Below are 23481 nucleotides of genomic sequence, written 5' to 3'. Positions count from 1 at the left end.
AAAGGTAAGCATGTGGTCGATGAAGTAAGGATGGGCAGGGATGTCAGCATCAGGAGAGCCTCCCACATCTCCCAGCTTTTCGCACCCAAGATGCCTGGGGCGCTCATGTATGCCTGATCCTTGCTGGTTCAACTCCAGCAAAAGTTTAGGGACTTCAGACCAGATAACAGGCTTAAATTACTCCTGGATGTGGTAGCACTGCAGCAATCAACTTGGAAGGAGAAATTCATCCAAAATTACCCCTTAAAAGGTCAGTTGAGAGGTTGTGGTCCAGAGCCCAGATAAAACGCTTTGTGGCCCCCCCCACTGGAAACCACAGACGATATATATTTAATCATCAGCGGGTGTGTACAAATGAGAAGTCTGAACTATGTTGTTCAGACATCGCGCTGGCTGTGCTGCACAGCAAATGACTAATGTCTGCAGATATACTGGTGCATTATGCTGTGTGCACAGCCAACATGCCAATCACACAATAGGTTGGCTGTTCATCACATCACCTGGATGTGCCAGGTTATGCAAATGAAAGCCGACAGGTCCCCAGTGGGGTGGGGGCATCAGAATGGGAATGACACACACACACACACACACACACACACACTGGATGGATTAGAGTAGTGACAGCAGTTTGCTTGTCTTCATCTCTGCATTGTGACTTTGCCAACAAGACTGTATTAGGTGAAAACTAGACCAGCACCCAGCAATGCCCCCATCCTCTGGTGGTGTCTGTGGCAGGGAGAAGTAGCAGGTATCACCGGTAGAGGAGTTCCAGACTTCAGTTAGCAGAACCAAGTCCAGCAGCAAGAGGAGGATAGCACTGCCTGCCATGTTAATACAACACTACAGGGCTAAGGAAAGTTGGAGAAGGAAGGAGGGCCACCCCCATTGCTCCTCACACCTATTCAACCTGCTGCTGAGGAGGTGCTCAGCTAACTCCAACCAGTCCCTGTGTGTGCACTGTGCAGGTTCCTGCTGCATCCTTGTACTGTCACACAGTGCCAGGCACACTACTGTGACTATAATGGTGTTGTGTGTTTAACCAGATACTCTCCTCCTTGGCTCAGCGAGTGTCGCTACCAGTGTTCCCAATTATTGATAGCTAGCAGCCAGCATGGAGTCAGGCAGGAAAGGGTGTGTGAGCGTCACTGAAACAGAACACTATTTGGACGTATGGGTTATTTCTTACATTGGCCAATACTAGTATTTTTTTAATTTTGCAAAAGTGGAACTTCACCTTGTTGAAATTAAAAACATAAATCCATTATAAAAAAAAAAAAACCCATCACCTTCACTCCAGAGAGCTGATGATGCCCTGCCACCACTGGGGGAAACTGTATATCCTATGTGTGAACATTAACGCAACCATGTCATTGCAGGAATTATCTGTGTGTACGAGTCAAATATTTGTATGGTGGACTCTAATCATGAGGCCTAGTATACACAATAAACATTGTTATGTTTAAATTGTATATGTAATTAAATAGTTTCTGGCAAGTCAGACAGTGGGAGCTGTAACAAAAGAAAAAAGGCCTATGTCCATTTATTGTGTGCTCTTTAGAAGGGTAGCCCAGTATTTAAAATTACAGGAATATTTGTCACATTTCACGATGACCTGCCAGTGTGTAAAATGTTAATCCACTGATGTCCTCACAACAGATATATCTGCAGACAACAATGACACTTTCCGATGTGTACCCAGCCATATGGTGGGTACACTGCTCTATATATCTGCAGATCAATGTAGATGCAGATATATCTATAGGCGAATCAGGCAGTGTGTTGTGCATACATACTGCCCAATCCGTTGTGACTCAGGTCACGAACTGGTTGGGCATTTACATGCACCTGCCCAGTTAAGCCGTGAATCTCTGGCAGCCTCTGCAGCACTTGTACACACACATCCCGATGTAGATATATTGGCCATCGTGTGTGCAGCAGGGAAGATGCGATATGTCTGAATGATGGCGTTCAGACATATCGGGCAGGCCAGCGATATATCGGAAAGGGTGTACCCAAGCTTTAGGCACATGCATGTCTCAGACTAGTGCATGACTACACGCCCATAACGTTCCTGCTTGCACCCACAGAAGTTGCCATCCAGACACTCCTGTTTCACAGATGGAGAGATCCAGCCAAGATCTGCCCTATTCGAGTAGCAGACGTACAAACATGCATAAACTCCCTACTGCGTATGCGCAGTTTCCTAAAATGTGCTATTTGCAAATCAGAATCAGGCACTATATGAACAAATACTTTCATCAGTGAGGAACCACAAGAATAGCATTAAAAAGGGCAGTCTCAAATTACCAGGTGCATGTTTACATGATTTAAAATGTAAGTTACAATAGACTATTAGGGTGTTTAACATGAAGACAGATGCCTCAAACACTCACATCACGTTGTAGGCCATCGATCTGTTCTCTCGAGGAGTTGTTAGTGTTGTATTTGCTCATACCATCTGTTATTGCATCTTGAAATGCACCTTGAATCTACAATGGAAGGAAGATCATTTAAGTAGACTTCTACAGCAGCTGAAGCATAAAATTCTATATAGAAATAGAGTATTTGACAGCAGATAAGAACTACCTGGCCCGTCTACACACAACTACAATTATTTTTTGCTGGAAAACAATTAACCTACCTGTATATTTTTGGTTTGTGGGAGGAAACCCAGGCAAGAACAGAGAGAATATACAAACTCCACACCATTAGGGCCATGGTGGGTTTAGGATTTCCCCTAATACATCAACAAGGTAGGCTTACCTTATCCCGGAAAACATAACCAGCGATCGCAGCTGCTATTTCCACAAGGAACACTAAAGACAGGAGGACGGCAAACTGGTCGGGGAAAAAATAAAAATACAATACCAATGAGACCGAGATAAAGAACCATATTAAGTCTTGTATAACATGCCAGCATGAACAGGAATTGAGGGAAGTGGGCCAATGTCTCACCGTGGTCACCATGCAGTAGTTTTCCTTTGCAGCCCCACAGCATCCAAAGAAGGAGATAAAGAAGATAACGACTCCCACTGCGATAAGAACAATGGCAGGGGCAGCGGAGGCAGCATTTTTGATGATCACAGAGCTGTTAAGAGTGACCTGAACATAGATTCCCAGTGCTATGAGAGCAATGCCACAGATCTGAGGAAGAAAGAAGAGTTATTACAATGATGGCCACAACACAACCTCCAAATCTTCTACAGGCACTATCAGGGGGGAAAAAAGGCATAACTTCTCACAGATAGTCAGAACTGTTTCTTATGCGATGATCAAATATAATAGGGTTATGGTTTGTTTGCATTGCAGGTTCAATTTCTACCTGCTCCTTGTTGGTACCCAGAAGAAAGTCCACAATGAAGGAAGAAACAAACACCCACCCCCCCTCCACCCCCCCACAAAGCACCAAAGTGTGCAATCTTCACTCAAAATAAACCAGAAGTCACCATAGGATATATCTTTTGAGGTCCAGAGAGATGACAACAGTTCTTTGTTAAGTTTAATGGATTATGGGGTATATGCAATTGCTGTTGAATTCCCGAAAATGTCGAAAAACGGGACATTTTCGCCCCCCAAAAAAAATTCGACAATGCAATTCAGTACTTTCCGTCAAAAAAAAACAAAACAAAAAAAACGGACTTTCCAAATTCGACATTTGTCAAATTCAACATTTCTGCAATGGTACAAATGCGGCAATTCGACAAAAGTATATTCAATTGAAGTTTGGAAATTTGACAACAGTGCTTTTAGACTTTCGTCATTTTCAATCTGCCACACTTTGGTGGCAGAATCTAATAAAAAAAATTGTAAAACATGTTTTTTTTGGTGTTTTTTTTTTTTTTAAACTGGTAATAGCATATCTATATTAGAAGGAATTAGGTACTTCTTGGTTTGTCTTTTTTGGAGGCAAAAGTATTATTTATATATTAAAAAAAAAAAAAAAAAATTATAAATAGAAATTTATTTTATTTTTTTCAAATGGAATGGTAAAAATGTGAAAAAAAAATGTGTGGGGTCCCCCCTCCTAAGCATAACCAGCCTCGGGCTCTTCGAGCCGGTCCTGGTTCTAAAAATCGGGGGGGGGGGGGGGGGGGGGGGGAATGACAGGGGATCCCCCGTATTTTTAAAACCAGCACCGGGCTCTGCGCCTGGTGCAAAAAATACGGGGGACAAAAAGAGTAGGGGTCCCCCGTATTTTTTACACCAGCATCGGGCTCCACTAGCTGGACAGATAATGCCACAGCCGGGGGTCACTTTTATACAGCGCCCCGCGGCCGTGGCATTAAATATCCAACTAGTCACCCCTGGCCGGGTTACCCTGGGGGAGTGGGGACCCCTTCAATCAAGGGGTCCCCCCCAGCCACCCAAGGGCCAGGGGTGAAGCCCGAGGCTGCCCCCCCCCCAATCCAAGGGCTGCGGATGGGGGGCTGATAGCCTTGAGAAAATTGAAAGAATATTGTTTTTTTCCAGTAGTACTACAAGTCCCAGCAAGCCTCCCCCGCAAGCTGGTACTTGGAGAACCACAAGTACCAGCATGCGGGAGAAAAACTGGCCCACTGGTACCTGTAGTTCTACTGGGAAAAAAAATATCCAAATTGGCGCATAGCCAATCAGCAGAGTGCCAGGACGTTGCGCTCGCTGATTGGCTGAAGAGACCTTTCTGTGATAGCAGTCAAGTGGGGTCCCGGCATTCGTGGAAAGGGGTCCCATGTGTAAACATGGGACCCCTTTCAGTCCGTTTGGTCCGGGTGTTCGGTTGTTTTTTTTTTGCAGAGTACGTGGATTATAATCTGGACACTGGATCAGGTGAGTATAATTTTATTCACAGGTACACGTGGATTCTACTTGGACAAGTGGACAGAGGTCGGCGTGTGAACATAGGTAAGTATGTATGTGTCGACATGTGTGAAATAAAGTTTTACTATCACGGTGTGCGTGTCCTGTTTTTATTTGGGTATTTTTTTTCCAGTAGAACTACAGGTGGTACCAGCGGGCCCGTTTTTCTCCCGCATGCTGGTACTTGTGGTTCTCCAAGTACCAGCTTGCGGGGGAGGCTTGCTGGGACTTGTAGTACTACTGGAAAAAAACAATATTCTTTCAATTTTCTCAAGGCTATCAGCCCCCCATCCGCAGCCCTTGGATGGGGGGGGGGGGGGGGCAGCCTCGGGCTTCACCCCTGGCCCTTGGGTGGCTGTGGGGGGGGGACCCCTTGATTGAAGGGGTCCCCACTCCCCCAGGGTACCCCAGCCAGGGGTGACTAGTTGGATACAGCGGCCGCAGGGCGCTGTATAAAAGTGACCCCCGGCTGTGGCATTATCTGTCCAGCTAGTGGAGCCAGATGCTGGTGTAAAAAAATAAGAATTTACTTACTGATAATTCTATTTCTCATAGTCCGTAGTGGATGCTGGGGACTCCGAAAGGACCATGGGGAATAGCGGCTCCGCAGGAGACTGGGCACAAAAGTAAAAGCTTTGAGACTACCTGGTGTGCACTGGCTCCTCCCCCTATGACCCTCCTCCAAGCCTCAGTTAGGATACTGTGCCCGGACGAGCGTACACAATAAGGAAGGATTTTGAATCCCGGGTAAGACTCATACCAGCCACACCAATCACACCGTACAACTTGTGATCTGAACCCAGTTAACAGCATGATAACAGAGGAGCCTCTAAAAAGATGGCTCACAACAATAACCCGATTTTTGTAACAATAACTAACTATGTACAAGTATTGCAGACAATCCGCACTTGGGATGGGCGCCCAGCATCCACTACGGACTATGAGAAATAGAATTATCGGTAAGTAAATTCTTATTTTCTCTAACGTCCTAGTGGATGCTGGGGACTCCGAAAGGACCATGGGGATTATACCAAAGCTCCCAAACGGGCGGGAGAGTGCGGATGACTCTGCAGCACCGAATGAGAGAACTCCAGGTCCTCCTCAGCCAGGGTATCAAATTTGTACAATTTAGCAAACGTGTTTGCCCCTGACCAAGTAGCTGCTCGGCAAAGTTGTAAAGCCGAGACCCCTCGGGCAGCCGCCCAAGATGAGCCCACTTTCCTTGTGGAATGGGCTTTTACAGATTTAGGCTGTGGCAGGCCTGCCACAGAATGTGCAAGCTGAATTGTACTACAAATCCAACGAGCAATAGTCTGCTTAGAAGCAGGAGCACCCAGCTTGTTGGGTGCATACAGGATAAACAGAGAGTCAGATTTTCTGACTCCAGCTGTCCTGGAAACATATTTTCAGGGCCCTGACTACGTCCAGCAACTTGGAGTCCTCCAAGTCCCTAGTAGCCGCAGGCACCACAATAGGCTGGTTTAAGTGAAACGCTGAAACCACCTTAGGGAGAAATTGAGGACGAGTCCTCCATTCTGCCCTGTCCGTATGAAAAATTAGGTAAGGGCTTTTATAGGATAAAGCCGCCAATTCTGAAACACGCCTGGCTGAAGCCAGGGCTAACAGCATTACCACTTTCCACGTGAGATATTTTAAGTCCACAGTGGTGAGTGGTTCAAGCCAATGTGATTTTAGGAACCCCAAAACTACATTGAGATCCCAAGGTGCCACTGGAGGCACAAAAGGAGGCTGTATATGCCGTACTCCCTTGACAAACGTCTGAACTTCAGGAACTGAAGCTAGTTCTTTTTGGAAGAATATTGACAGGGCCGAAATTTGAACCTTAATGGACCCTAATTTTAGGCCCATAGACAGTCCCGTTTGCAGGAAATGCAGGAAACGACCCAGTTGAAATTCCTCTGTAGGGGCCTTCTTGGCCTCACACCACGCAACATATTTACGCCAAATACGGTGATAATGTTGCACAGTTACATCCTTCCTGGCTTTGATCAGGGTAGGGATGACTTCATCCAGAATGCCTTTTTCCTTCAGGATCCGGCGTTCAACCGCCATGCCGTCAAACGCAGCCGCGGTAAGTCTTGGAACAGACAGGGACCCTGCTGGAGCAGGTCCTTTCTTAGAGGTAGAGGCCATGGGTCTTCCGTGAGCATCTCTTGAAGTTCCGGGTACCAAGTCCTTCTTGGCCAATCCGGAGCTACGAGTATAGTCCTTACTCCTCTCCTTCTTATGATTCTCAGTACCTTGGGTATGAGCGGCAGAGGAGGGAACACATACACTGACTGGTACACCCACGGTGTTACCAGAGCGTCCACAGCTATTGCCTGAGGGTCCCTTGACCTGGCGCAATATCTGTCCAGTTTTTTGTTGAGGCAGGACGCCATCATGTCCACCTTTGGTTTTTCCCAACGGTTCACAATCATGTGGAAGACTTCTGGGTGAAGTCCCCACTCCCCCGGGTGGAGATCGTGTCTGCTGAGGAAGTCTGCTTCCCAGTTGTCCACTCCCGGAATGAACACTGATGACAGTGCTATCACATGATTTTCCGCCCAGCGAAGAATCCTTGCAACTTCCGTCATAGCCCTCCTGCTTCTTGTGCCGCCCTGTCTGTTTACGTGGGCGACTGCCGTGATGTTGTCCGACTGGATCAACACTGGCTGACCCTGAAGCAGAGGCCTTGCCTGACTTAGGGCATTGTAAATGGCCCTTAGTTCCAGGATATTTATGTGAAGTGACGTTTCCATGCTTGACCACGAGCCCTGGAAATTTCTTCCCTGTGTGACTGCTCCCCAGCCTCTCAGGCTGGCATCCGTGGTCACCAGGACCCAGTCCTGAATGCCGAATCTGCGGCCCTCTAGAAGATGAGCACTCTGCAACCACCACAGGAGAGACACCCTTGTCCTTGGAGACAGGGTTATCCGCTGATGCATTTGAAGATGCGATCCGGACCATTTGTCCAGCAGATCCCACTGAAAAGTTCTTGCGTGGAATCTGCCGAATGGAATCGCTTCGTAAGAAGCCACCATTTTTCCCAGGACCCTTGTGCATTGATGCACTGATACTTGGCCTGGTTTTAGGAGGTTCCTGAAAAGGTCGGATAACTCCCTGGCTTTCTCCTCCGGGAGAAACACCTTTTTCTGTACTGTGTCCAGAATCATTCCTAGGAACAGCAGACGTGTCGTTGGAATCAGCTGCGATTTTGGAATATTTAGAATCCATCCGTGCTGTCGTAGTACTACTTGAGATAGTGCTACTCCGACCTCTAACTGTTCTCTGGACCTTGCCCTTATAAGGAGATCGTCCAACTAAGGGATAATTAAGACGCCTTTTCTTCGAAGAAGAATCATCATTTCGGCCATTACCTTGGTAAAGACCCGGGGTGCCGTGGACAATCCAAACGGCAGCGTCTGAAACTGATAGTGACAGTTCTGTACCACAAACCTGAGGTACCCTTGGTGAGAAGGGCAAATTGGGACATGGAGGTAAGCATCCTTGATGTCCAGAGACACCATATAGTCCCCTTCTTCCAGGTTCGCTATCACTGCTCTGAGTGATTCCATCTTGAATTTGAACCTTTGTATGTAAGTGTTCAAGGATTTCAGATTTAAAATAGGTCTCACCGAGCCGTCCGGCTTCGGTACCACAAACAGCGTAGAATAATACCCCTTGCCCTGTTGTAGGAGGGGTACCTTGAGTATCACCTGCTGGGAATACAGCTTGTGAATGGCTTCCAATACTGCCTCCCTGTCGGGGGGAGACGTTGGTAAAGCAGACTTCAGGAACCGACGAGGGGGAGACGTCTCGAATTCTAATTTGTACCCCTGAGATACTACCTGCAGGATCCAAGGATCCACTTGAGAGTGAGCCCACTGCGCGCTGAAATTCTTGAGACGGGCCCCCACCGTGCCTGAGTCCGCTTGTAAGGCCCCAGCGTCATGCTGAGGACTTGGCAGAAGCGGGGGAGGGCTTCTGTTCGTGGGAAGAGGCTGTCTGCTGCAGTCTTTTTCCCCTTCCTCTGCCCCGGGCAGATATGAGTGGCCTTTTGCCCGCTTGCCTTTATGGGGACGAAAGTACTGAGCCTGAAAAGACGGTGTCTTTTTCTGCTGAGAGGTGACCTGGGGTAAAAAGGTGGATTTCCCAGCCGTTGCCACCAGATCCGATAGACAGACCCCAAATAACTCCTCCCCTTTATACGGCAATACTTCCATATGCCGTTTGGAATCCGCATCACCTGACCACTGTCGCGTCGTCCATAACCCTCTTCTGGCAGAAATGGACAGCGCACTCACTCTTGATGCCAGAGTGCAAATATCCCTCTGTGCATCTCGCATATATAGAAATGCATCCTTTAAATGCTCTACAGTCAATAATATATTGTCCCTGTCCAGGGTATCAATATTTTCAGTCAGGGAATCCGACCAAGCCACCCCAGCACTGCACATCCAGGCTGAGGCGATTGCTGGTCGCAGTATAATACCAGTATGTGTGTATATACTTTTTAGGATATTTTCCAGCTTCCTATCAGCTGGTTCCTTAAGGGCGGCCGCATCAGGAGACTGTAACGCCACTTGTTTTGATAAGCGTGTGAGCGCCTTATCTACCCTAGGGGGTGTTTCCCAACGCGCCCTAACCTCTGGCGGGAAAGGGTATAATGCCAATAATTTTTTAGAAATTAGCAGTTTTTTTTATCGGGGGAAACCCACGCTTCATCACACACCTCATTTAATTCATCTGATTCAGGAAAAACTACGGGTAGTTTTTTCACACCCCACATAATACCCTTTTTTGTGGTACTTGTAGTATCAGAAATGTTCAAAACCTCCTTCATTGCCGTGATCATGTAACGTGTGGCCCTACTGGAAAATACGTTTGTTTCCTCACCGTCGACACTGGAGTCAGTGTCCGTGTCTTGGTCTGTGTCGACCATCTGAGGTAACGGGCGCTTTAGAGCCCCTGACGGTGTTTGAGACGCCTGTACAGGTATTAACTGATTTGCCGGCTGTCTCATGTCGTCAACAGTCTTTTGTAAAGTGCTGACACTATCACGTAAATCCTTCCATAAGACCATCCAGTCAGGTGTCGACTCCCTAGGGGGTGACATCACTAATACAGGCAATTGCTCCGCCTCCACACCATTTTCCTCCTCATACATGTCGACACAACGTACCGACACAGCACACACACAGGGAATGCTCTGATAGAGGACAGGACCCCACTAGCCCTTTGGGGAGACAGAGGGAGAGTTTGCCAGCACACACCAGAGCGCTATATATATACAGGGATAACCTTATATAAGTGTTTCTCCCGGATATAGCTGCTGTATATATTTATCTGCCAATTTAGTGCCCCCCCTCTCTTGTTTTACCCTGTTTCTGTAGTGCAGGACTGCAGGGGAGAGTCAGGGAGCTTTCCTCCAACGGAGCTGAGAGGAAAAAATGGCGCCAGTGTGCTGAGGAGATAGGCCGCCGAGAAGGGGGCGGAGCCTATCTCCCGCTTCTTTATGGAAAAATTGGCAGGGGTTAAATGCATCCATATAGCCCAGGAGCTATATGTGATGTATTTGTCGCCATATAAGGTGTTTTTATTGCGTCTCAGTGCGCCCCCCCCCAGCGCCCTGCACCCTCAGTGACCGGAGTGTGAAGTGTGCTGAGAGCAATGGCGCACAGCTGCGGTGCTGTGCGCTACCTTATTGAAGACAGGACGTCTTCTGCCGCCGATTTTCCGGACCTCTTCAGTCTTCTGGCTCTGTAAGGGGGCCGGCGGAGCGGCTCTGGGACCCATCCATGGCTGGGCCTGTGATCGTCCCTCTGGAGCTAATGTCCAGTAGCCTAAGAAGCCCAATCCACTCTGCACGCAGGTGAGTTCGCTTCTCTCCCCTTAGTCCCTCGATGCAGTGAGCCTGTTGCCAGCAGGTCTCACTGAAAATAAAAAAAACCTACTTTAAACTTTTACTCTAAGCAGCTCAGGAGAGCCCCTTAGTATGCACCCTTCTCGTTCGGGCACAAAAATCTAACGGAGGCTTGGAGGAGGGTCATAGGGGGAGGAGCCAGTGCACACCAGGTAGTCTCAAAGCTTTTACTTTTGTGCCCAGTCTCCTGCGGAGCCGCTATTCCCCATGGTCCTTTCGGAGTCCCCAGCATCCACTAGGACGTTAAAGAAATACGGGGAACCCCTACTCTTTTTGTCCCCCGTATTTTTTGCACCAGGCGCAGAGCCCGGTGCTGATTTTAAAAATACGGGGGATCCCGTCATTTTCCCCCCCGGATTTTTAGAACCAGGACCGGCTCGAAGAGCCAGAGGCTGGTTATGCTTTGGAGGGAGGACCCCACGCAATTTTTTTCCGTTTTTTTTTTAAAAATCGGATTAAAATCCGTCAAATTGGCCGTTTTTCGACAGCGGGACTGTCGGATCCGTTTTTTATTGAATATGTTGAATTCCGGCACCCACTTGCCGGAATTAGACGGTCGAATTGTGTCGAATTAAAAAACGGGCGAAAAATTGCCGCGATTCCCCACTAATTGCATATACCCCTATATCCGCTCGACCCTCAAAAGGAATATATATATATATATATCTCCCCCCTATGGAGACTATTATCATATGTACCTAAAGAGTGCTTTATATTTGAGTGATTTTTTTCACCATATAATTTGGAGTGTTTTGTGGTTGTATACTTTTGTGCACTGGATTTGTAGCTGCACTCAGTTTTATTGTGCCTAAAGCTTCATGTATTCTATAAATGCCATAAAGAAAGGATCATGTATCAAACTAACCAGAGAAGAACCCGCATGAACAAAGCCCACAAGAAAATTACATGGTAGGGGGGGGGGGGGGGGGGAAGGGGGGTGGAAACACAACACAAGTCATAATGCACCTTATTGTTTAATACAGGCAGAGGGTGCACCATAACCGCAGGTTCTTTAAATTACCCCCAGAAACAAGGTTTTTAAGAACAATGGGGCAGATGTATTAACCTGGAGAAGGCATAAGGAAGTGATAAACCAGTGATATGTGCAAGGTGATAACACACCAGCCAATCAGATCCTAACTGTTAATTTACATATTGGCGCTGATTGGCTGGTGCCTTTATCACCTTGCACATATCACTGGTTTGTCACTTCCTTATGCCTTCTCCAGGTTAATACATCTGCCCCAATGTATGTACAAACAGGGCATGAAATGTGGCTTGTGCCAACTGCAAGCACGTGTTCAGTCAATATAAGAATTTAGTGAATCTCAGTTTATGAGATAGATAGAGATAGATAGATAGATAGATAGATAGATAGATAGATAGGCCACGGTCAGAGGCGGGCAAGACACTAACAATTCTGGTCAACCCTCAAATTCAAAAGTCGTTAAGAGATAACCAATTTCTGGAGAGTGTCCTTCTAAAGGAAACATCAAATAGATTAGATAGGATAGATTTATTTTTTTTGTTTACATTGCAATTACACCCCTTTCAGATCTCCAATGTCAGATCCCACCTGGGAATTGGAAAATGGTCCTTCCTGGGCGAGATCTGGCATTGAAGCCTCTGCGCTGGCTTTCCGACCAGGCAATATGCCAGGTCGGTTGCCATAGCGGCAGTAGTAAACTGGTCCCATCGACGAGGGAATCCGTTCACACTGCCACTGACTAGGTATTCAACCCAGGAATAACCCTTATTACCTGGGTTGAATTTCCGGGTCAGGTGACCCAGGAATTCTCATGGGGCGCTTTTACATCGCACACTGACCCGTGTCGACCCAGCAATATGCCAGATCGATACCGGGTTATTTTTGTGATGTGACAGGGGTTTAAGAAAGTTGAAAATCTGTACAAGTTTAAGGATGCTTAAACTTAGCAAATGCAGATTTGTTTTAGTCTGAGAAGACAGTCTTCAAAATGGACTTAGAATTGTTTAATCATGCTAACATAGGGATATAGTAACAAACCTTATTGTGATCAGTAAACATGCCAAAGAAGCTCGCCGACCTCAAACTGCAGTTAATTTGTAGTAAAAAGAACAATTTATAGCACTTGTTCGAGTAACAGGTCAAGAGGCATTTCATAAGAGACTTACTTTAGGCACTTTTTTTTTTTTTTTTTATATGGTAATAAGCATGCAATTGGCTAAACATTGATTGCTCGTTCTTCAGAGCTGCATTGAAGCAGTGTCTAAAGATCCAAGTGGCATAGTACCTTTTTGACATAACAGATTCTAGTATTACTCTGATAAAACTAGACTGGTTATTCTCAAAACGCATTGACTATTACCACACCTCAATTGTCTCTGCTCAGCTAAAGCACCGAAGAAGCAGACAGCCATCTAATGTTTTGCCAATTGCATGCTGTAACAATTTACAGTGGTAAAGACACGCCAAAATGTCACAGCTGTTCCACCTAGATTTAGGTGTCTCTTTACTAAGCCTTGGATGGAGATAAAGTCAGCAGAGATAAAGTACCAGCCAATCCCCTTCTAACTGTCATTTTTCAAACACAGCCTGTGTCATAGCAGTTAGGAGCAGATTGGCTGGTACTTTATCTCCAGCGACTGTCTCCATCCAAGGCTTAATAAATAGACCCCTTAGTCATGTTTACATGTCCCTATTGGTATTGTCAAGTATAATCTGAAAAACAGACTCCATCTGTAGACAGGATGTGGTTACATTGCTGGCGGTCCGGATACAGACGCCAGAATCCCGAACAGTGACAATGCTGACAGCCAGAATCCCGGCTAACAGGGGCTATTCCCACGACACCCATAGAGTGGTAATAGAACCTGTGGTGAGCGCAGCGAGCCTATTAGGGGGATTTGTTGCGCTCACCACCCTGCCAGCATTCTGGCGGCTGGGATCCCGGCCACCGATATACCATACCCAACACCTGTAGACTACTCACACAGGGGATTTTCGGAACACTTGAAGCACATCTTTCAACATTGTTTTATTAATCTATTCTTTTAATGGCCCTGAGTTTTCATATGAGGTTATAGCAGCACAAAGTACAATCCCACCAGCAGATAAATTGACAAAGCTCACACTGCAAGAATTATAAGATGCTGATGCAGACTTCTGCAAAACTTTATGAAGGGCCTGAACTCTGGTGCATGCTATGTATATTTTAACAGCAGTCAGAATATAAAGAACTCATGAATTTTAACACAAAAAAAACTACAGTAGATGACAGCAGTATAATAATTTTATTTATATAGTGCTTTTCTCCCGCAGACAAAAAAAACAAAGCCCACACGACGCATTATACAGAGTATTTAAAATAACAGCAAATACAAAACTTCAGTGATAAGAACAAACAGAGCACAATAAGCCTCATTGCAGGGTTTGTGCAGACATTTTGGGTAATAACTTCCATGGGTTGCCCATTCCACCCACAAAAAGGTACCAGATGAGGCAGCAGTCTTGGGCACACTACGTAGGATTACCCTGGGTATAACAGACATCCACGCATACATGTATGCAACAGCAATATTGATCAGATACTCCATTCCTGGTCCGAGACATACACCCCTTATGGGGTAGACACCAGAACAAAAATAAACTTTATCCAAAGAACCTTATCGTCATACACAGTATCACTCTGATCTGGAAAGATTAAGGGGTATATGCAATTCACGGCGAATCGCGGCAAATTATCGCCGTTTTTAAATTCGACAGGTGAATTCCGGCAGGTGGCTGCCGGAATTCACCATATTCAATGCAAAACGGATTAGATAGTCCCGCGGGCGAAAATCGGCCGATTTTGCCGCGATTTTAAAAAACGGGGAAAAAACGGAAAAAAAAAATGGCGTGGGGTCCCCCCTCCAAAGCATAACCAGCCTCGGGCTCTTCGAGCTGGTCCTGGTTCTAAAAATGCGGGGGAAAATTGGGCAGGGATCCCCCGTATTTTTAAAACCAGCACCGGGCTCTGCGCCTGGTGCCAAAAATACGGGGGACAAAGAGTAGGGGTCCCCCGTATTTTTAACACCAGCATCGGGCTCCACTAGCTGGACAGATAATGCCACAGCCGGGGGTCACTTTTATGCCGTGCCCTGCGGCCGTGGCATTAACTACCCAACTAGTCACCCCTGGCCGGGGTACCCTGGGGGAGTGGGGACCCCTTCAATCAAGGGGTCCCCCCCACCCCCCCCCCAGCCACCCAAGGGCCAGGGGTGAAGCCCGAGGCTGTCCCCCCCCCATCCAATGGGCTGCGGATGGGGTGGCCGATAACCTTTTGTGATAATAAAAAGATATTGTTTTTTCCAGTAGTACTACAAGTCCCAGCAAGCCTCCCCCGCAAGCTGGTACTTGGAGAACCACAAGTACCAGCATGCGGGAGAAAAACGGGCCCGCTGGTACCTGTAGTACTACTGGAAAAAAAATACCCAAATAAAAACAGTACACAGACACCTTGATAGTAAAACTTTATTACACACTACCGACACACACATACTTACCTATGTTGACACGCCGACTGCCACGGTCTCCGACGATACCTGTGAAAAAATTATACTCACCTTCCAGCGTCCAGAGGTACATCCACGTCCAGATATAAATCCACGTACTTGTTAAAAAAACAAACCGAACACCCGCTCCATGCCGTACTGAAAGGGGTCCCATGCTTTCACATCAGACCCCTTTCTCCCGAATGCCGGGACATCACGTGACTCCTGTCACTGAAGTCCCTTCAGCCAATCAGGAAGCGCTACTTCCGTGGCGCTCACCTGATTGGCTGTGCGCTGTCTGTGCTGTGACAGCGCATCGCAAAGCCGCTCCATTAGTTTCAATGGTGGGAACTTTGCCGTCAGCGGTGGGGTTACCCGCGGTCAGCCGCTGACCGGCGGGTGACCTCACCGCTAGCCGCTAAGTTCCCACCATTGAATATAATGGACGGGGCTGTGCGATGCGCTGTCTGAGTTCAGACAGCGCACAGCCAATCAGGTGAGCGCAACGAAGTTGCGCTTCCTGATTGGCTTTAGAGACCTTTCTGTGACAACTGTCACTGACAGGTCTCATTCGTGGAAAGGGGTCTCATGTGTCAGCATGGGACCCCTTTCAGTCCGGTGGCCCGTGTGTTCGTTTTCTTTTTTTGCCAAGTACGTGGATGTATCTCTGGACCATGGCTGAGGTGAGTATATTGATCTTTTATTTTCAGGTATCCGTGGATTCTACATGGAGAAGAGGACCGATGTCGGCGTGTGAACTTAGGTATGTGTGTGTCGACGTATGAAATAAAGTTTTACTGTCACGGTGTGTGTGTCCTGTTTTTATTTGGGTATTTTTTTTCCAGTAGTACTACAGGTACCAGCTGGCCCGTTTTTCTCCCGCATGCTGGTACTTGTGGTTCTCCAAGTACCAGCTTGCGGGGGAGGCTTGCTGGGACTTGTAGTACTGAAGGAAAAAACAATATTCTTTTCATTATCACAAAAGGCTATCAGCCCCCTCATCCGCAGCCCATTGATTGAAGGGGTCCCCACTCCCCCAGGGTACCCCGGCCAGGGGTGACTAGTTGGATATTTAATGCCACGGCCGCAGGGCACGGCATAAAAGTGACCCCCGGCTGTGGCATTATCTGTCCAGCTAGTGGAGCCCGATGCTGGTGTGAAAAATACGGGGGACCCCTGCTCGTTATGTCCCCCGTATTTTTTGCACCAGCACCAGGCGCAGAGCCCGGTGCTGGTTTTAAAAATACGGGGGATCCCCTGTCAATTTTTCCCCCGCATTTTTAGAAGCAGGACCAGCTCGAAGAGCCCGAGGCTGGTTATGCTTTGGAGGGGGGACCCCACGCCATTTTTTTAAAGGATTTTACCGTTCCAGCAATAAAAAAAAATAAAAATAAAAAAATAATATTTTAAAAAAAATATATAAATAATATTTGTGCCTCCAAAAAAAAAAAAAAAAAAAAAAAAGTACCTAATCCCTTCTAATATAAATAGATATGCTATTCCTAAAAAAAAAAAAACCACCAAAAAAAACATGTTTAAATTTTTTTTTATTGTTTTCACCCTCCAAAGTGTGGCGGATTGAAAATGACGAATTTGCTGTCTAAAAGCACTGCTGTCGAATTTCCAAACTTGAATTGAATATGCTTTTGTCGAATTGCAGCACTTGTATCATTGCAGAAAAGTCGAATTTGCAAAAATTCGAATTTCAAAAAGTCGAATTTTGAAAGTCCGTTTTTTGGTCGGAAAGCACTGAATTGCATTGGCGAATTTTTTTTTTTGGGCGAAAATGACCCGAAATTCGACAATTTCGGGAATTCGACCGCAATTGCATATACCCCTAAGACCATAAGTAGTTTTAATGCTCATTTGAAGAACAAAGCAAGACTTACACTCAGCAAGTACCGTATGAAATACAAGTACTCTTTTTAGAATGATTAAAATGGAAAGTTATGCATACGCCTATGCTACTGCAATGTGTACCAAGGAGGCTTGGCCAAGTAACAACCCATGTTTACGCACTATTTACCTTACCAACAACCCACCAAGGGCACACAGACTAGATATTACAAGGCAAATTACATACAGTATCAAAGAACAAATAACCTAGGAGAAAAAAAAAAAAAAATCCAGAAACTCCCATCCTACTACTGCAATACCTGTAACTTTCTCAAGGTATAAACTGCATACATAACACTGAGCACAATACACTGTGTAGTCCACCACTGTATATGGCCCCCCTATTATCTTATATTAGGAGAGTAGCAAAATCACTGCTTTTACAGATCACTACCAACTAAGTGTAATGGTCAGCGATTGTAAAAGCACACCTTCATACACAGGGTGCATACCCATTTGATGCAGCCCAAGGCAGGTCTACACATTAGTAATTGTTTGCCTTATTTTTATCGCTAGAACCTGGTAATGAAGGTAAAGGGGGAATCTAACCCTTTTCCCACAATGGACAGGGCTTCAGTAAAACGAACATCTATTTGTCCATGGATAAAGAACTATCTATCTTGTGCCTATGTAAGAAGTGGGTACCGGACAAAAAATAAGAATTTACTTACCGATAATTCTATTTCTCGGAGTCCGTAGTGGATGCTGGGGTTCCTGAAAGGACCATGGGGAATAGCGGCTCCGCAGGAGACAGGGCACAAAAAAGTAAAGCTTTTACCAGATCAGGTGGTGTGCACTGGCTCCTCCCCCCATGACCCTCCTCCAGACTCCAGTTAGGTACTGTGCCCGGACGAGCGTACACAATAAGGGAGGCAATTTGAATCCCGGGTAAGACTCATACCAGCCACACCAATCACACCGTACAACTTGTGATCTAAACCCAGTTAACAGTATGATAACAGAAAGAGCCTCTTAAAGATGGCTCCTTAACAATATAACCCGAATTTGTTAACAATAACTATGTACAGTATTGCAGATAATCCGCACTTGGGATGGGCGCCCAGCATCCACTACGGACTCCGAGAAATAGAATTATCGGTAAGTAAATTCTTATTTTCTCTATCGTCCTAAGTGGATGCTGGGGTTCCTGAAAGGACCATGGGGATTATACCAAAGCTCCCAAACGGGCGGGAGAGTGCGGATGACTCTGCAGCACCGAATGAGAGAATTCCAAGTCCTCTTTTTGCCAGGGTATCAAATTTGTAGAATTTTACAAACGTGTTTTCCCCCGACCACGTAGCTGCTCGGCAGAATTGTAATGCCGAGACCCCTCGGGCAGCCGCCCAAGATGAGCCCACCTTCCTTGTGGAATGGGCCTTAACAGATTTAGGCTGTGGCAGGCCTGCCACAGAATGAGCAAGTTGAATTGTGTTACAAATCCAACGAGCAATCGTCTGCTTAGAAGCAGGGGCACCCAACTTGTTGGGTGCATATAGTATCAACAGCGAGTCAGATTTTCTGACTTCAGCCGTCCTTGAAATGTATATTTTTAAGGCTCTGACAACGTCCAACAACTTGGAGTCCTCCAAGTCGCCAGAGGCCGCAGGCACCACAATAGGTTGGTTCAGGTGAAACGCTGATACCACCTTAGGGAGAAAATGCGGACGAGTCCTCAGTTCTGCCCTATCCGAATGGAAGATTAGATAAGGGCTTTTATAAGATAAAGCCGCCAATTCAGATACTCTCCTGGCGGAAGCCAGGGCCAGTAACATAGTCACTTTCCATGTGAGATATTTAAAATCCACCTTTTTCAATGGTTCAAACCAATGGGATTTGAGGAAATCTAAAACTACATTTAGATCCCACGGTGCCACCGGAGGCACCACAGGAGGCTGTATATGCAGTACTCCTTTAACAAAAGTCTGTACCTCAGGAACTGAGGCCAATTCTTTTTGGAAGAATATTGACAGGGCCGAAATTTGAACCTTAATAGATCTCAATTTGAGACCCCTAGACAATCCTGATTGTAGGAAATGTAGGAAACGACCCAGTTGAAATTCCTCCGTCGGAACACTCCGATCCTCGCACCACGCGACATATTTTCGCCAAATGCGGTGATAATGTTTCGCGGTGACTTCCTTCCTTGCCTTAATCAAGGTAGGAATGACTTCTTCTGGAATGCCTTTCCCTTTTAGGATCTGGCGTTCAACCGCCATGCCGTCAAACGCAGCCGCGGTAAGTCTTGAAAGAGACAGGGACCCTGTTGTAGCAGGTCCCTTCTCAGAAGTAGAGGGCACGGGTCGTCCGTGACCAACTCTTGAAGTTCCGGGTACCAAGTCCTTCTTGGCCAATCCGGAGCCACTAGTATTTCTTACTCCTCCTCACCGTATAATCTTCAATACCTTTGGTATGAGAGGCAGAGGAGGAAACACATATACTGATTTGTACACCCAAGGTGTTACCAGTGCGTCCACAGCTATTGCCTGTGGATCTCTTGACCTGGCGCAATACTTGTCCAGTTTCTTGTTGAGGCGAGACGCCATCATGTCTACCATTGGTCTTTCCCAACAGTTTATTAGCATGTGGAAGACTTCTGGATGAAGACCCCCCTCTCCCGGGTGTATATCGTGTCTGCTGAGGAAGTCTGCTTCCCAGTTGTCCACGCCCGGGAAGAACACTGCTGACAGTGCTATTACGTGATTCTCCGCCCAGCGAAGAATCTTGGCAGCTTCTGCCATTGCACTCCTGCTTCTTGTGCCGCCCTGTCTGTTTACATGGGCGACCGCCGTGATGTTGTCCGACTGAATCAACACCGGTTTTCCTTGCAGGAGTGGTTCCGCCTGGCTTAGAGCATTTTAGATTGCTCTTAGTACCAGAATGTTTATGTGAATAGACTTTTCCAGGTTCGTCCATACCCCCTGGAAGTTTCTTCCTTGTGTGACTGCTCCCCAACCTCTCAGGCTGGCGTCCGTGGTCACCAGGATCAAATCCTGTATGCCGAATCTGCGGCCCTCCAATAGATGAGCCTTTTGCAACCACCACAGAAGATATACCCTTGTCCTTGGCGACAGGGTTATTCGCAGGTGCATCTGAGGATGCGACCCTGACCATTTGTCCAACAGATCCCTTTGGAAAATTCTTGCATGGAATCTGCCGAATGGAATTGCTTCGTAAAAAGCCACCATTTTTCCCAGGACTCTTGTGCATTGATGTACAGACACCTTTCCTGGTTTTAGGAGGTTCCTGACAGGTCGGATAACTCCTTGGCTTTTTCCTCGGGAAGAAAAACCTTTTTCTGAACCGTGTCCAGAATCATCCCTAGGAACAGCAGACGTATCGTCGGAAAACAGCTGCGATTCTTGGAATATTTAGAATCCAGTCGTGCCGTCGAAGAACTACTTTAGATAGTGCTCTTCCGACCTCCAACTGTTCTCTGGAACTTGCCCTTTTTAGGTCGTGCAAGTAAGGGATAATTTAGATGCCTTTTTTCTTTGAAGAAACATCTTGTCGGCCATTACCTTGGTAAAAAGGCCCGGGGTGCCGTGGATAATTCAAACGGCATCGTCTGAAACTGATATTGACAGTTCTGTACCACGAACCAGAGGTACCCTTGATGAGAAGGACAAATTTTGGACATGGAGGTAATCCTTGATGTCCAGGGACACCATATAGTCCCCTTTTTTCCGGTTCGCTATCACTGCTCTGAGTGACTTTATCTCGATTTGAACCTTTTATGTAAGTGTTCAAAACATTTTAGATTTAGACTATGTGTCACCAAGCCGTCTGGCTTCAGTACCACAATATAGTGTGGAAAAATAATACCCTTTTCCTTGTCGTAGGAGGGGTACTTTGATTATCACCTGCTGGATATACAGCTTGTGAATTGTTTCCAATGCTGCCTCCCTGTCGGAGGGAGCCGTTGGTAAAGCAGACTTCAGGAAGCTGCGAGGAGAAGATGTCTCGACTCTCCAATCTTTACCCCTGGGATAATACTCGTACGATCTAGGGGTCAACTTGCGAGTGATCCCACTGCGCCCTGAGACTCTTGAGACTACCCCCCCACCTTGAGTCCGCTTGCACGGCCCCAGCGTCATGCTGAGGACTTGGCAGACGCGGTGGAGGGCTTCTTTTCCTGGGAAAGGGCTGCCTGCTGCAGTCTACTTCCCTTACCTCTATGTCTGGGCAGATATGACTGGCCTTTTGCCTGCATGCCCTCATGGGAAAGGAAAGATTGAGGCTGAAAAGACGGTGTCTTTTTTAGCTGAGATGTAACTTGGGGTAAAAAAAGGTTGGATTTCCCAGCTGTTGCTGTGGTCCCCAGGTCCGATGGACCGACCCCCAAATAACTCCTTCCCTTTATACAGCAATACTTCCATCTGCCGTATGGGATCTGTATCACCTGACCACTGTCGTGTCCCTGACATCTTCTGGGAGATATGGACAACGCACTTATCTTGATGCCAGAGAGCAAATATCCCTCTGTGCATCTCACATACATATATATAGAATGCATCCTATTAAATGCTCTACATGAATAAAATATTTTCAGTCAGGGAATCCGACCAAGCCAACCCAGCACTGCATCTCCAGGCTGATGGCGATCGCTGGTCGTAGTATAACCACCGTATGTGTGTATATACTTTTTAGGATATTTTTCCAGCTTCCTATCAGCTGGCTCCTTGAGGGCGGCCGTATCTGGAGACGGTAACGCCACTTGATAAGCGTGTGAGCGCCTTATCACCCTAAGGGGTGTTTCCCAACGTACCCTAATTTCTGGCGGGAAAGGGTATAACGCCAATATTTGCTATCGGGGTAACCCTACGCATCATCACACACTTCATTTTATTTTATCTGATTCAGGAAAAACTACAGGTAGTTTTTTCACTCCCACATAATACCCTTTCTTGTGGTACTTGTAGTATCAGAAACACGTAACACCTCCTTCATTGCCCTTAACGTGTGGCCCTAATGAGAAATACGTTTGTTTATTCACCGTCGACACTGTATTCAGTGTCCGTGTCTGTGTCTGTGTCGACCGACTGAGGTAAATGGGCGTTTTTAAAACCCCTGACGGTGTTTCTGAGACGCCTGGACCGGTCCTAATAGATTGTCGGCCGTCTCATGTCGTCAACCGACCTTGCAGCGTGTTGACATTCTCACGTAATTCTCTAAATAAGCCATCCATTCCGGTGTCGACTCCCTAGAGAGTGACATCACCATTACAGGCAATTTCTCCGCCTCCTCACCAACATCGTCCTCATACATGTCGACACACACGTACCGACACACAGCACACACACCGGGAATGCTCTGACAGAGGACAGGACCCACTAGCCCTTTGGGGAGACAGAGGGAGAGTCTGCCAGCACACACCAAAAACGCTATAATTATATAGGGACAACCTTATATAAGTGTTTCTCCCTTATAGCATCTTTTATATATATACAATATCGCCAAAATCAGTGCCCCCCCTCTCTGTTTTAACCCTGTTTCTGTAGTGCAGTGCAGGGGAGAGCCTGGGAGCCTTCTCTCCAGCTTTTCTGTGAGAGAAAATGGCGCTGTGTGCTGAGGAGATAGGCCCCGCCCCTTTTTCGGCGGCCTCGTCTCCCGCTATTTTTGAAGTTAGGCAGGGGTTAAATATCTCCATATAGCCTCTGTGGGCTATATGTGAGGTATTTTTTTTGCCTCTAATAAGGTTTTTATTTGCCTCTCAGAGCGCCCCCCCCAGCGCTCTGCACCCTCAGTGACTGTTGTGTGAAGTGTGCTGAGAGGAAAATGGCGCACAGCTGCAGTGCTGTGCGCTACCTTTATGAAGACTCAAGAGTCTTCAGCCGCCGATTTTGGACCTCTTCTCTCTTCAGCGTCTGCAAGGGGGCCGGCGGCGCGGCTCCGGTAACCATCCAGGCTGTACCTGTGATCGTCCCTCTGGAGCTAGTGTCCAGTAGCCAAGCAGCAAATCCACTCTGCACGCAGGTGAGTTCACTACTTCTCCCCTAAGTCCCTCGTTGCAGTGATCCTGTTGCCAGCAGGACTCACTGTAAAGTAAAAAACCTAAGCTAAACTTTCTCTAAGCAGCTCTTTAGGAGAGCCACCTAGATTGCACCCTTCTCGTTCGGGCACAAAATCTAACTGGAGTCTGGAGGAGGGTCATGGGGGGAGGAGCCAGTGCACACCACCTGATCTGGTAAAAGCTTTACTTTTTTGTGCCCTGTCTCCTGCGGAGCCGCTATTCCCCATGGTCCTTTCAGGAACCCCAGCATCCACTTAGGACGATAGAGAAAGCTATTTAATGGTCTCTGCTGGCAGGCACC

At 46.9% G+C, this 23481-nt stretch overlaps 1 protein-coding gene across 1 annotated transcript in view; it reads right to left on the bottom strand.

Annotated features, from left to right (window-relative positions):
• Nucleotides 1-23481, bottom strand: part of CD63 (CD63 molecule) — a 70175-nt gene that overhangs the window by 5760 nt on the left and 40934 nt on the right. The window contains exons 3-5 of the mRNA XM_063952661.1: nt 2956-3144; nt 2764-2838; nt 2394-2489 (exon numbers count right to left, since the gene is read on the bottom strand). Of these exons, the coding sequence (XP_063808731.1) occupies nt 2394-2489; nt 2764-2838; nt 2956-3144 (360 nt within the window). The remainder of the gene's footprint in view (nt 1-2393; nt 2490-2763; nt 2839-2955; nt 3145-23481) is intronic.

This window comes from Pseudophryne corroboree, chromosome 2 (assembly GCF_028390025.1).
Source record: "Pseudophryne corroboree isolate aPseCor3 chromosome 2, aPseCor3.hap2, whole genome shotgun sequence".
Classification (NCBI taxonomy): Eukaryota; Metazoa; Chordata; class Amphibia; order Anura; family Myobatrachidae; genus Pseudophryne; species Pseudophryne corroboree.
This window is presented reverse-complemented; position numbering and strand designations above follow the sequence as displayed.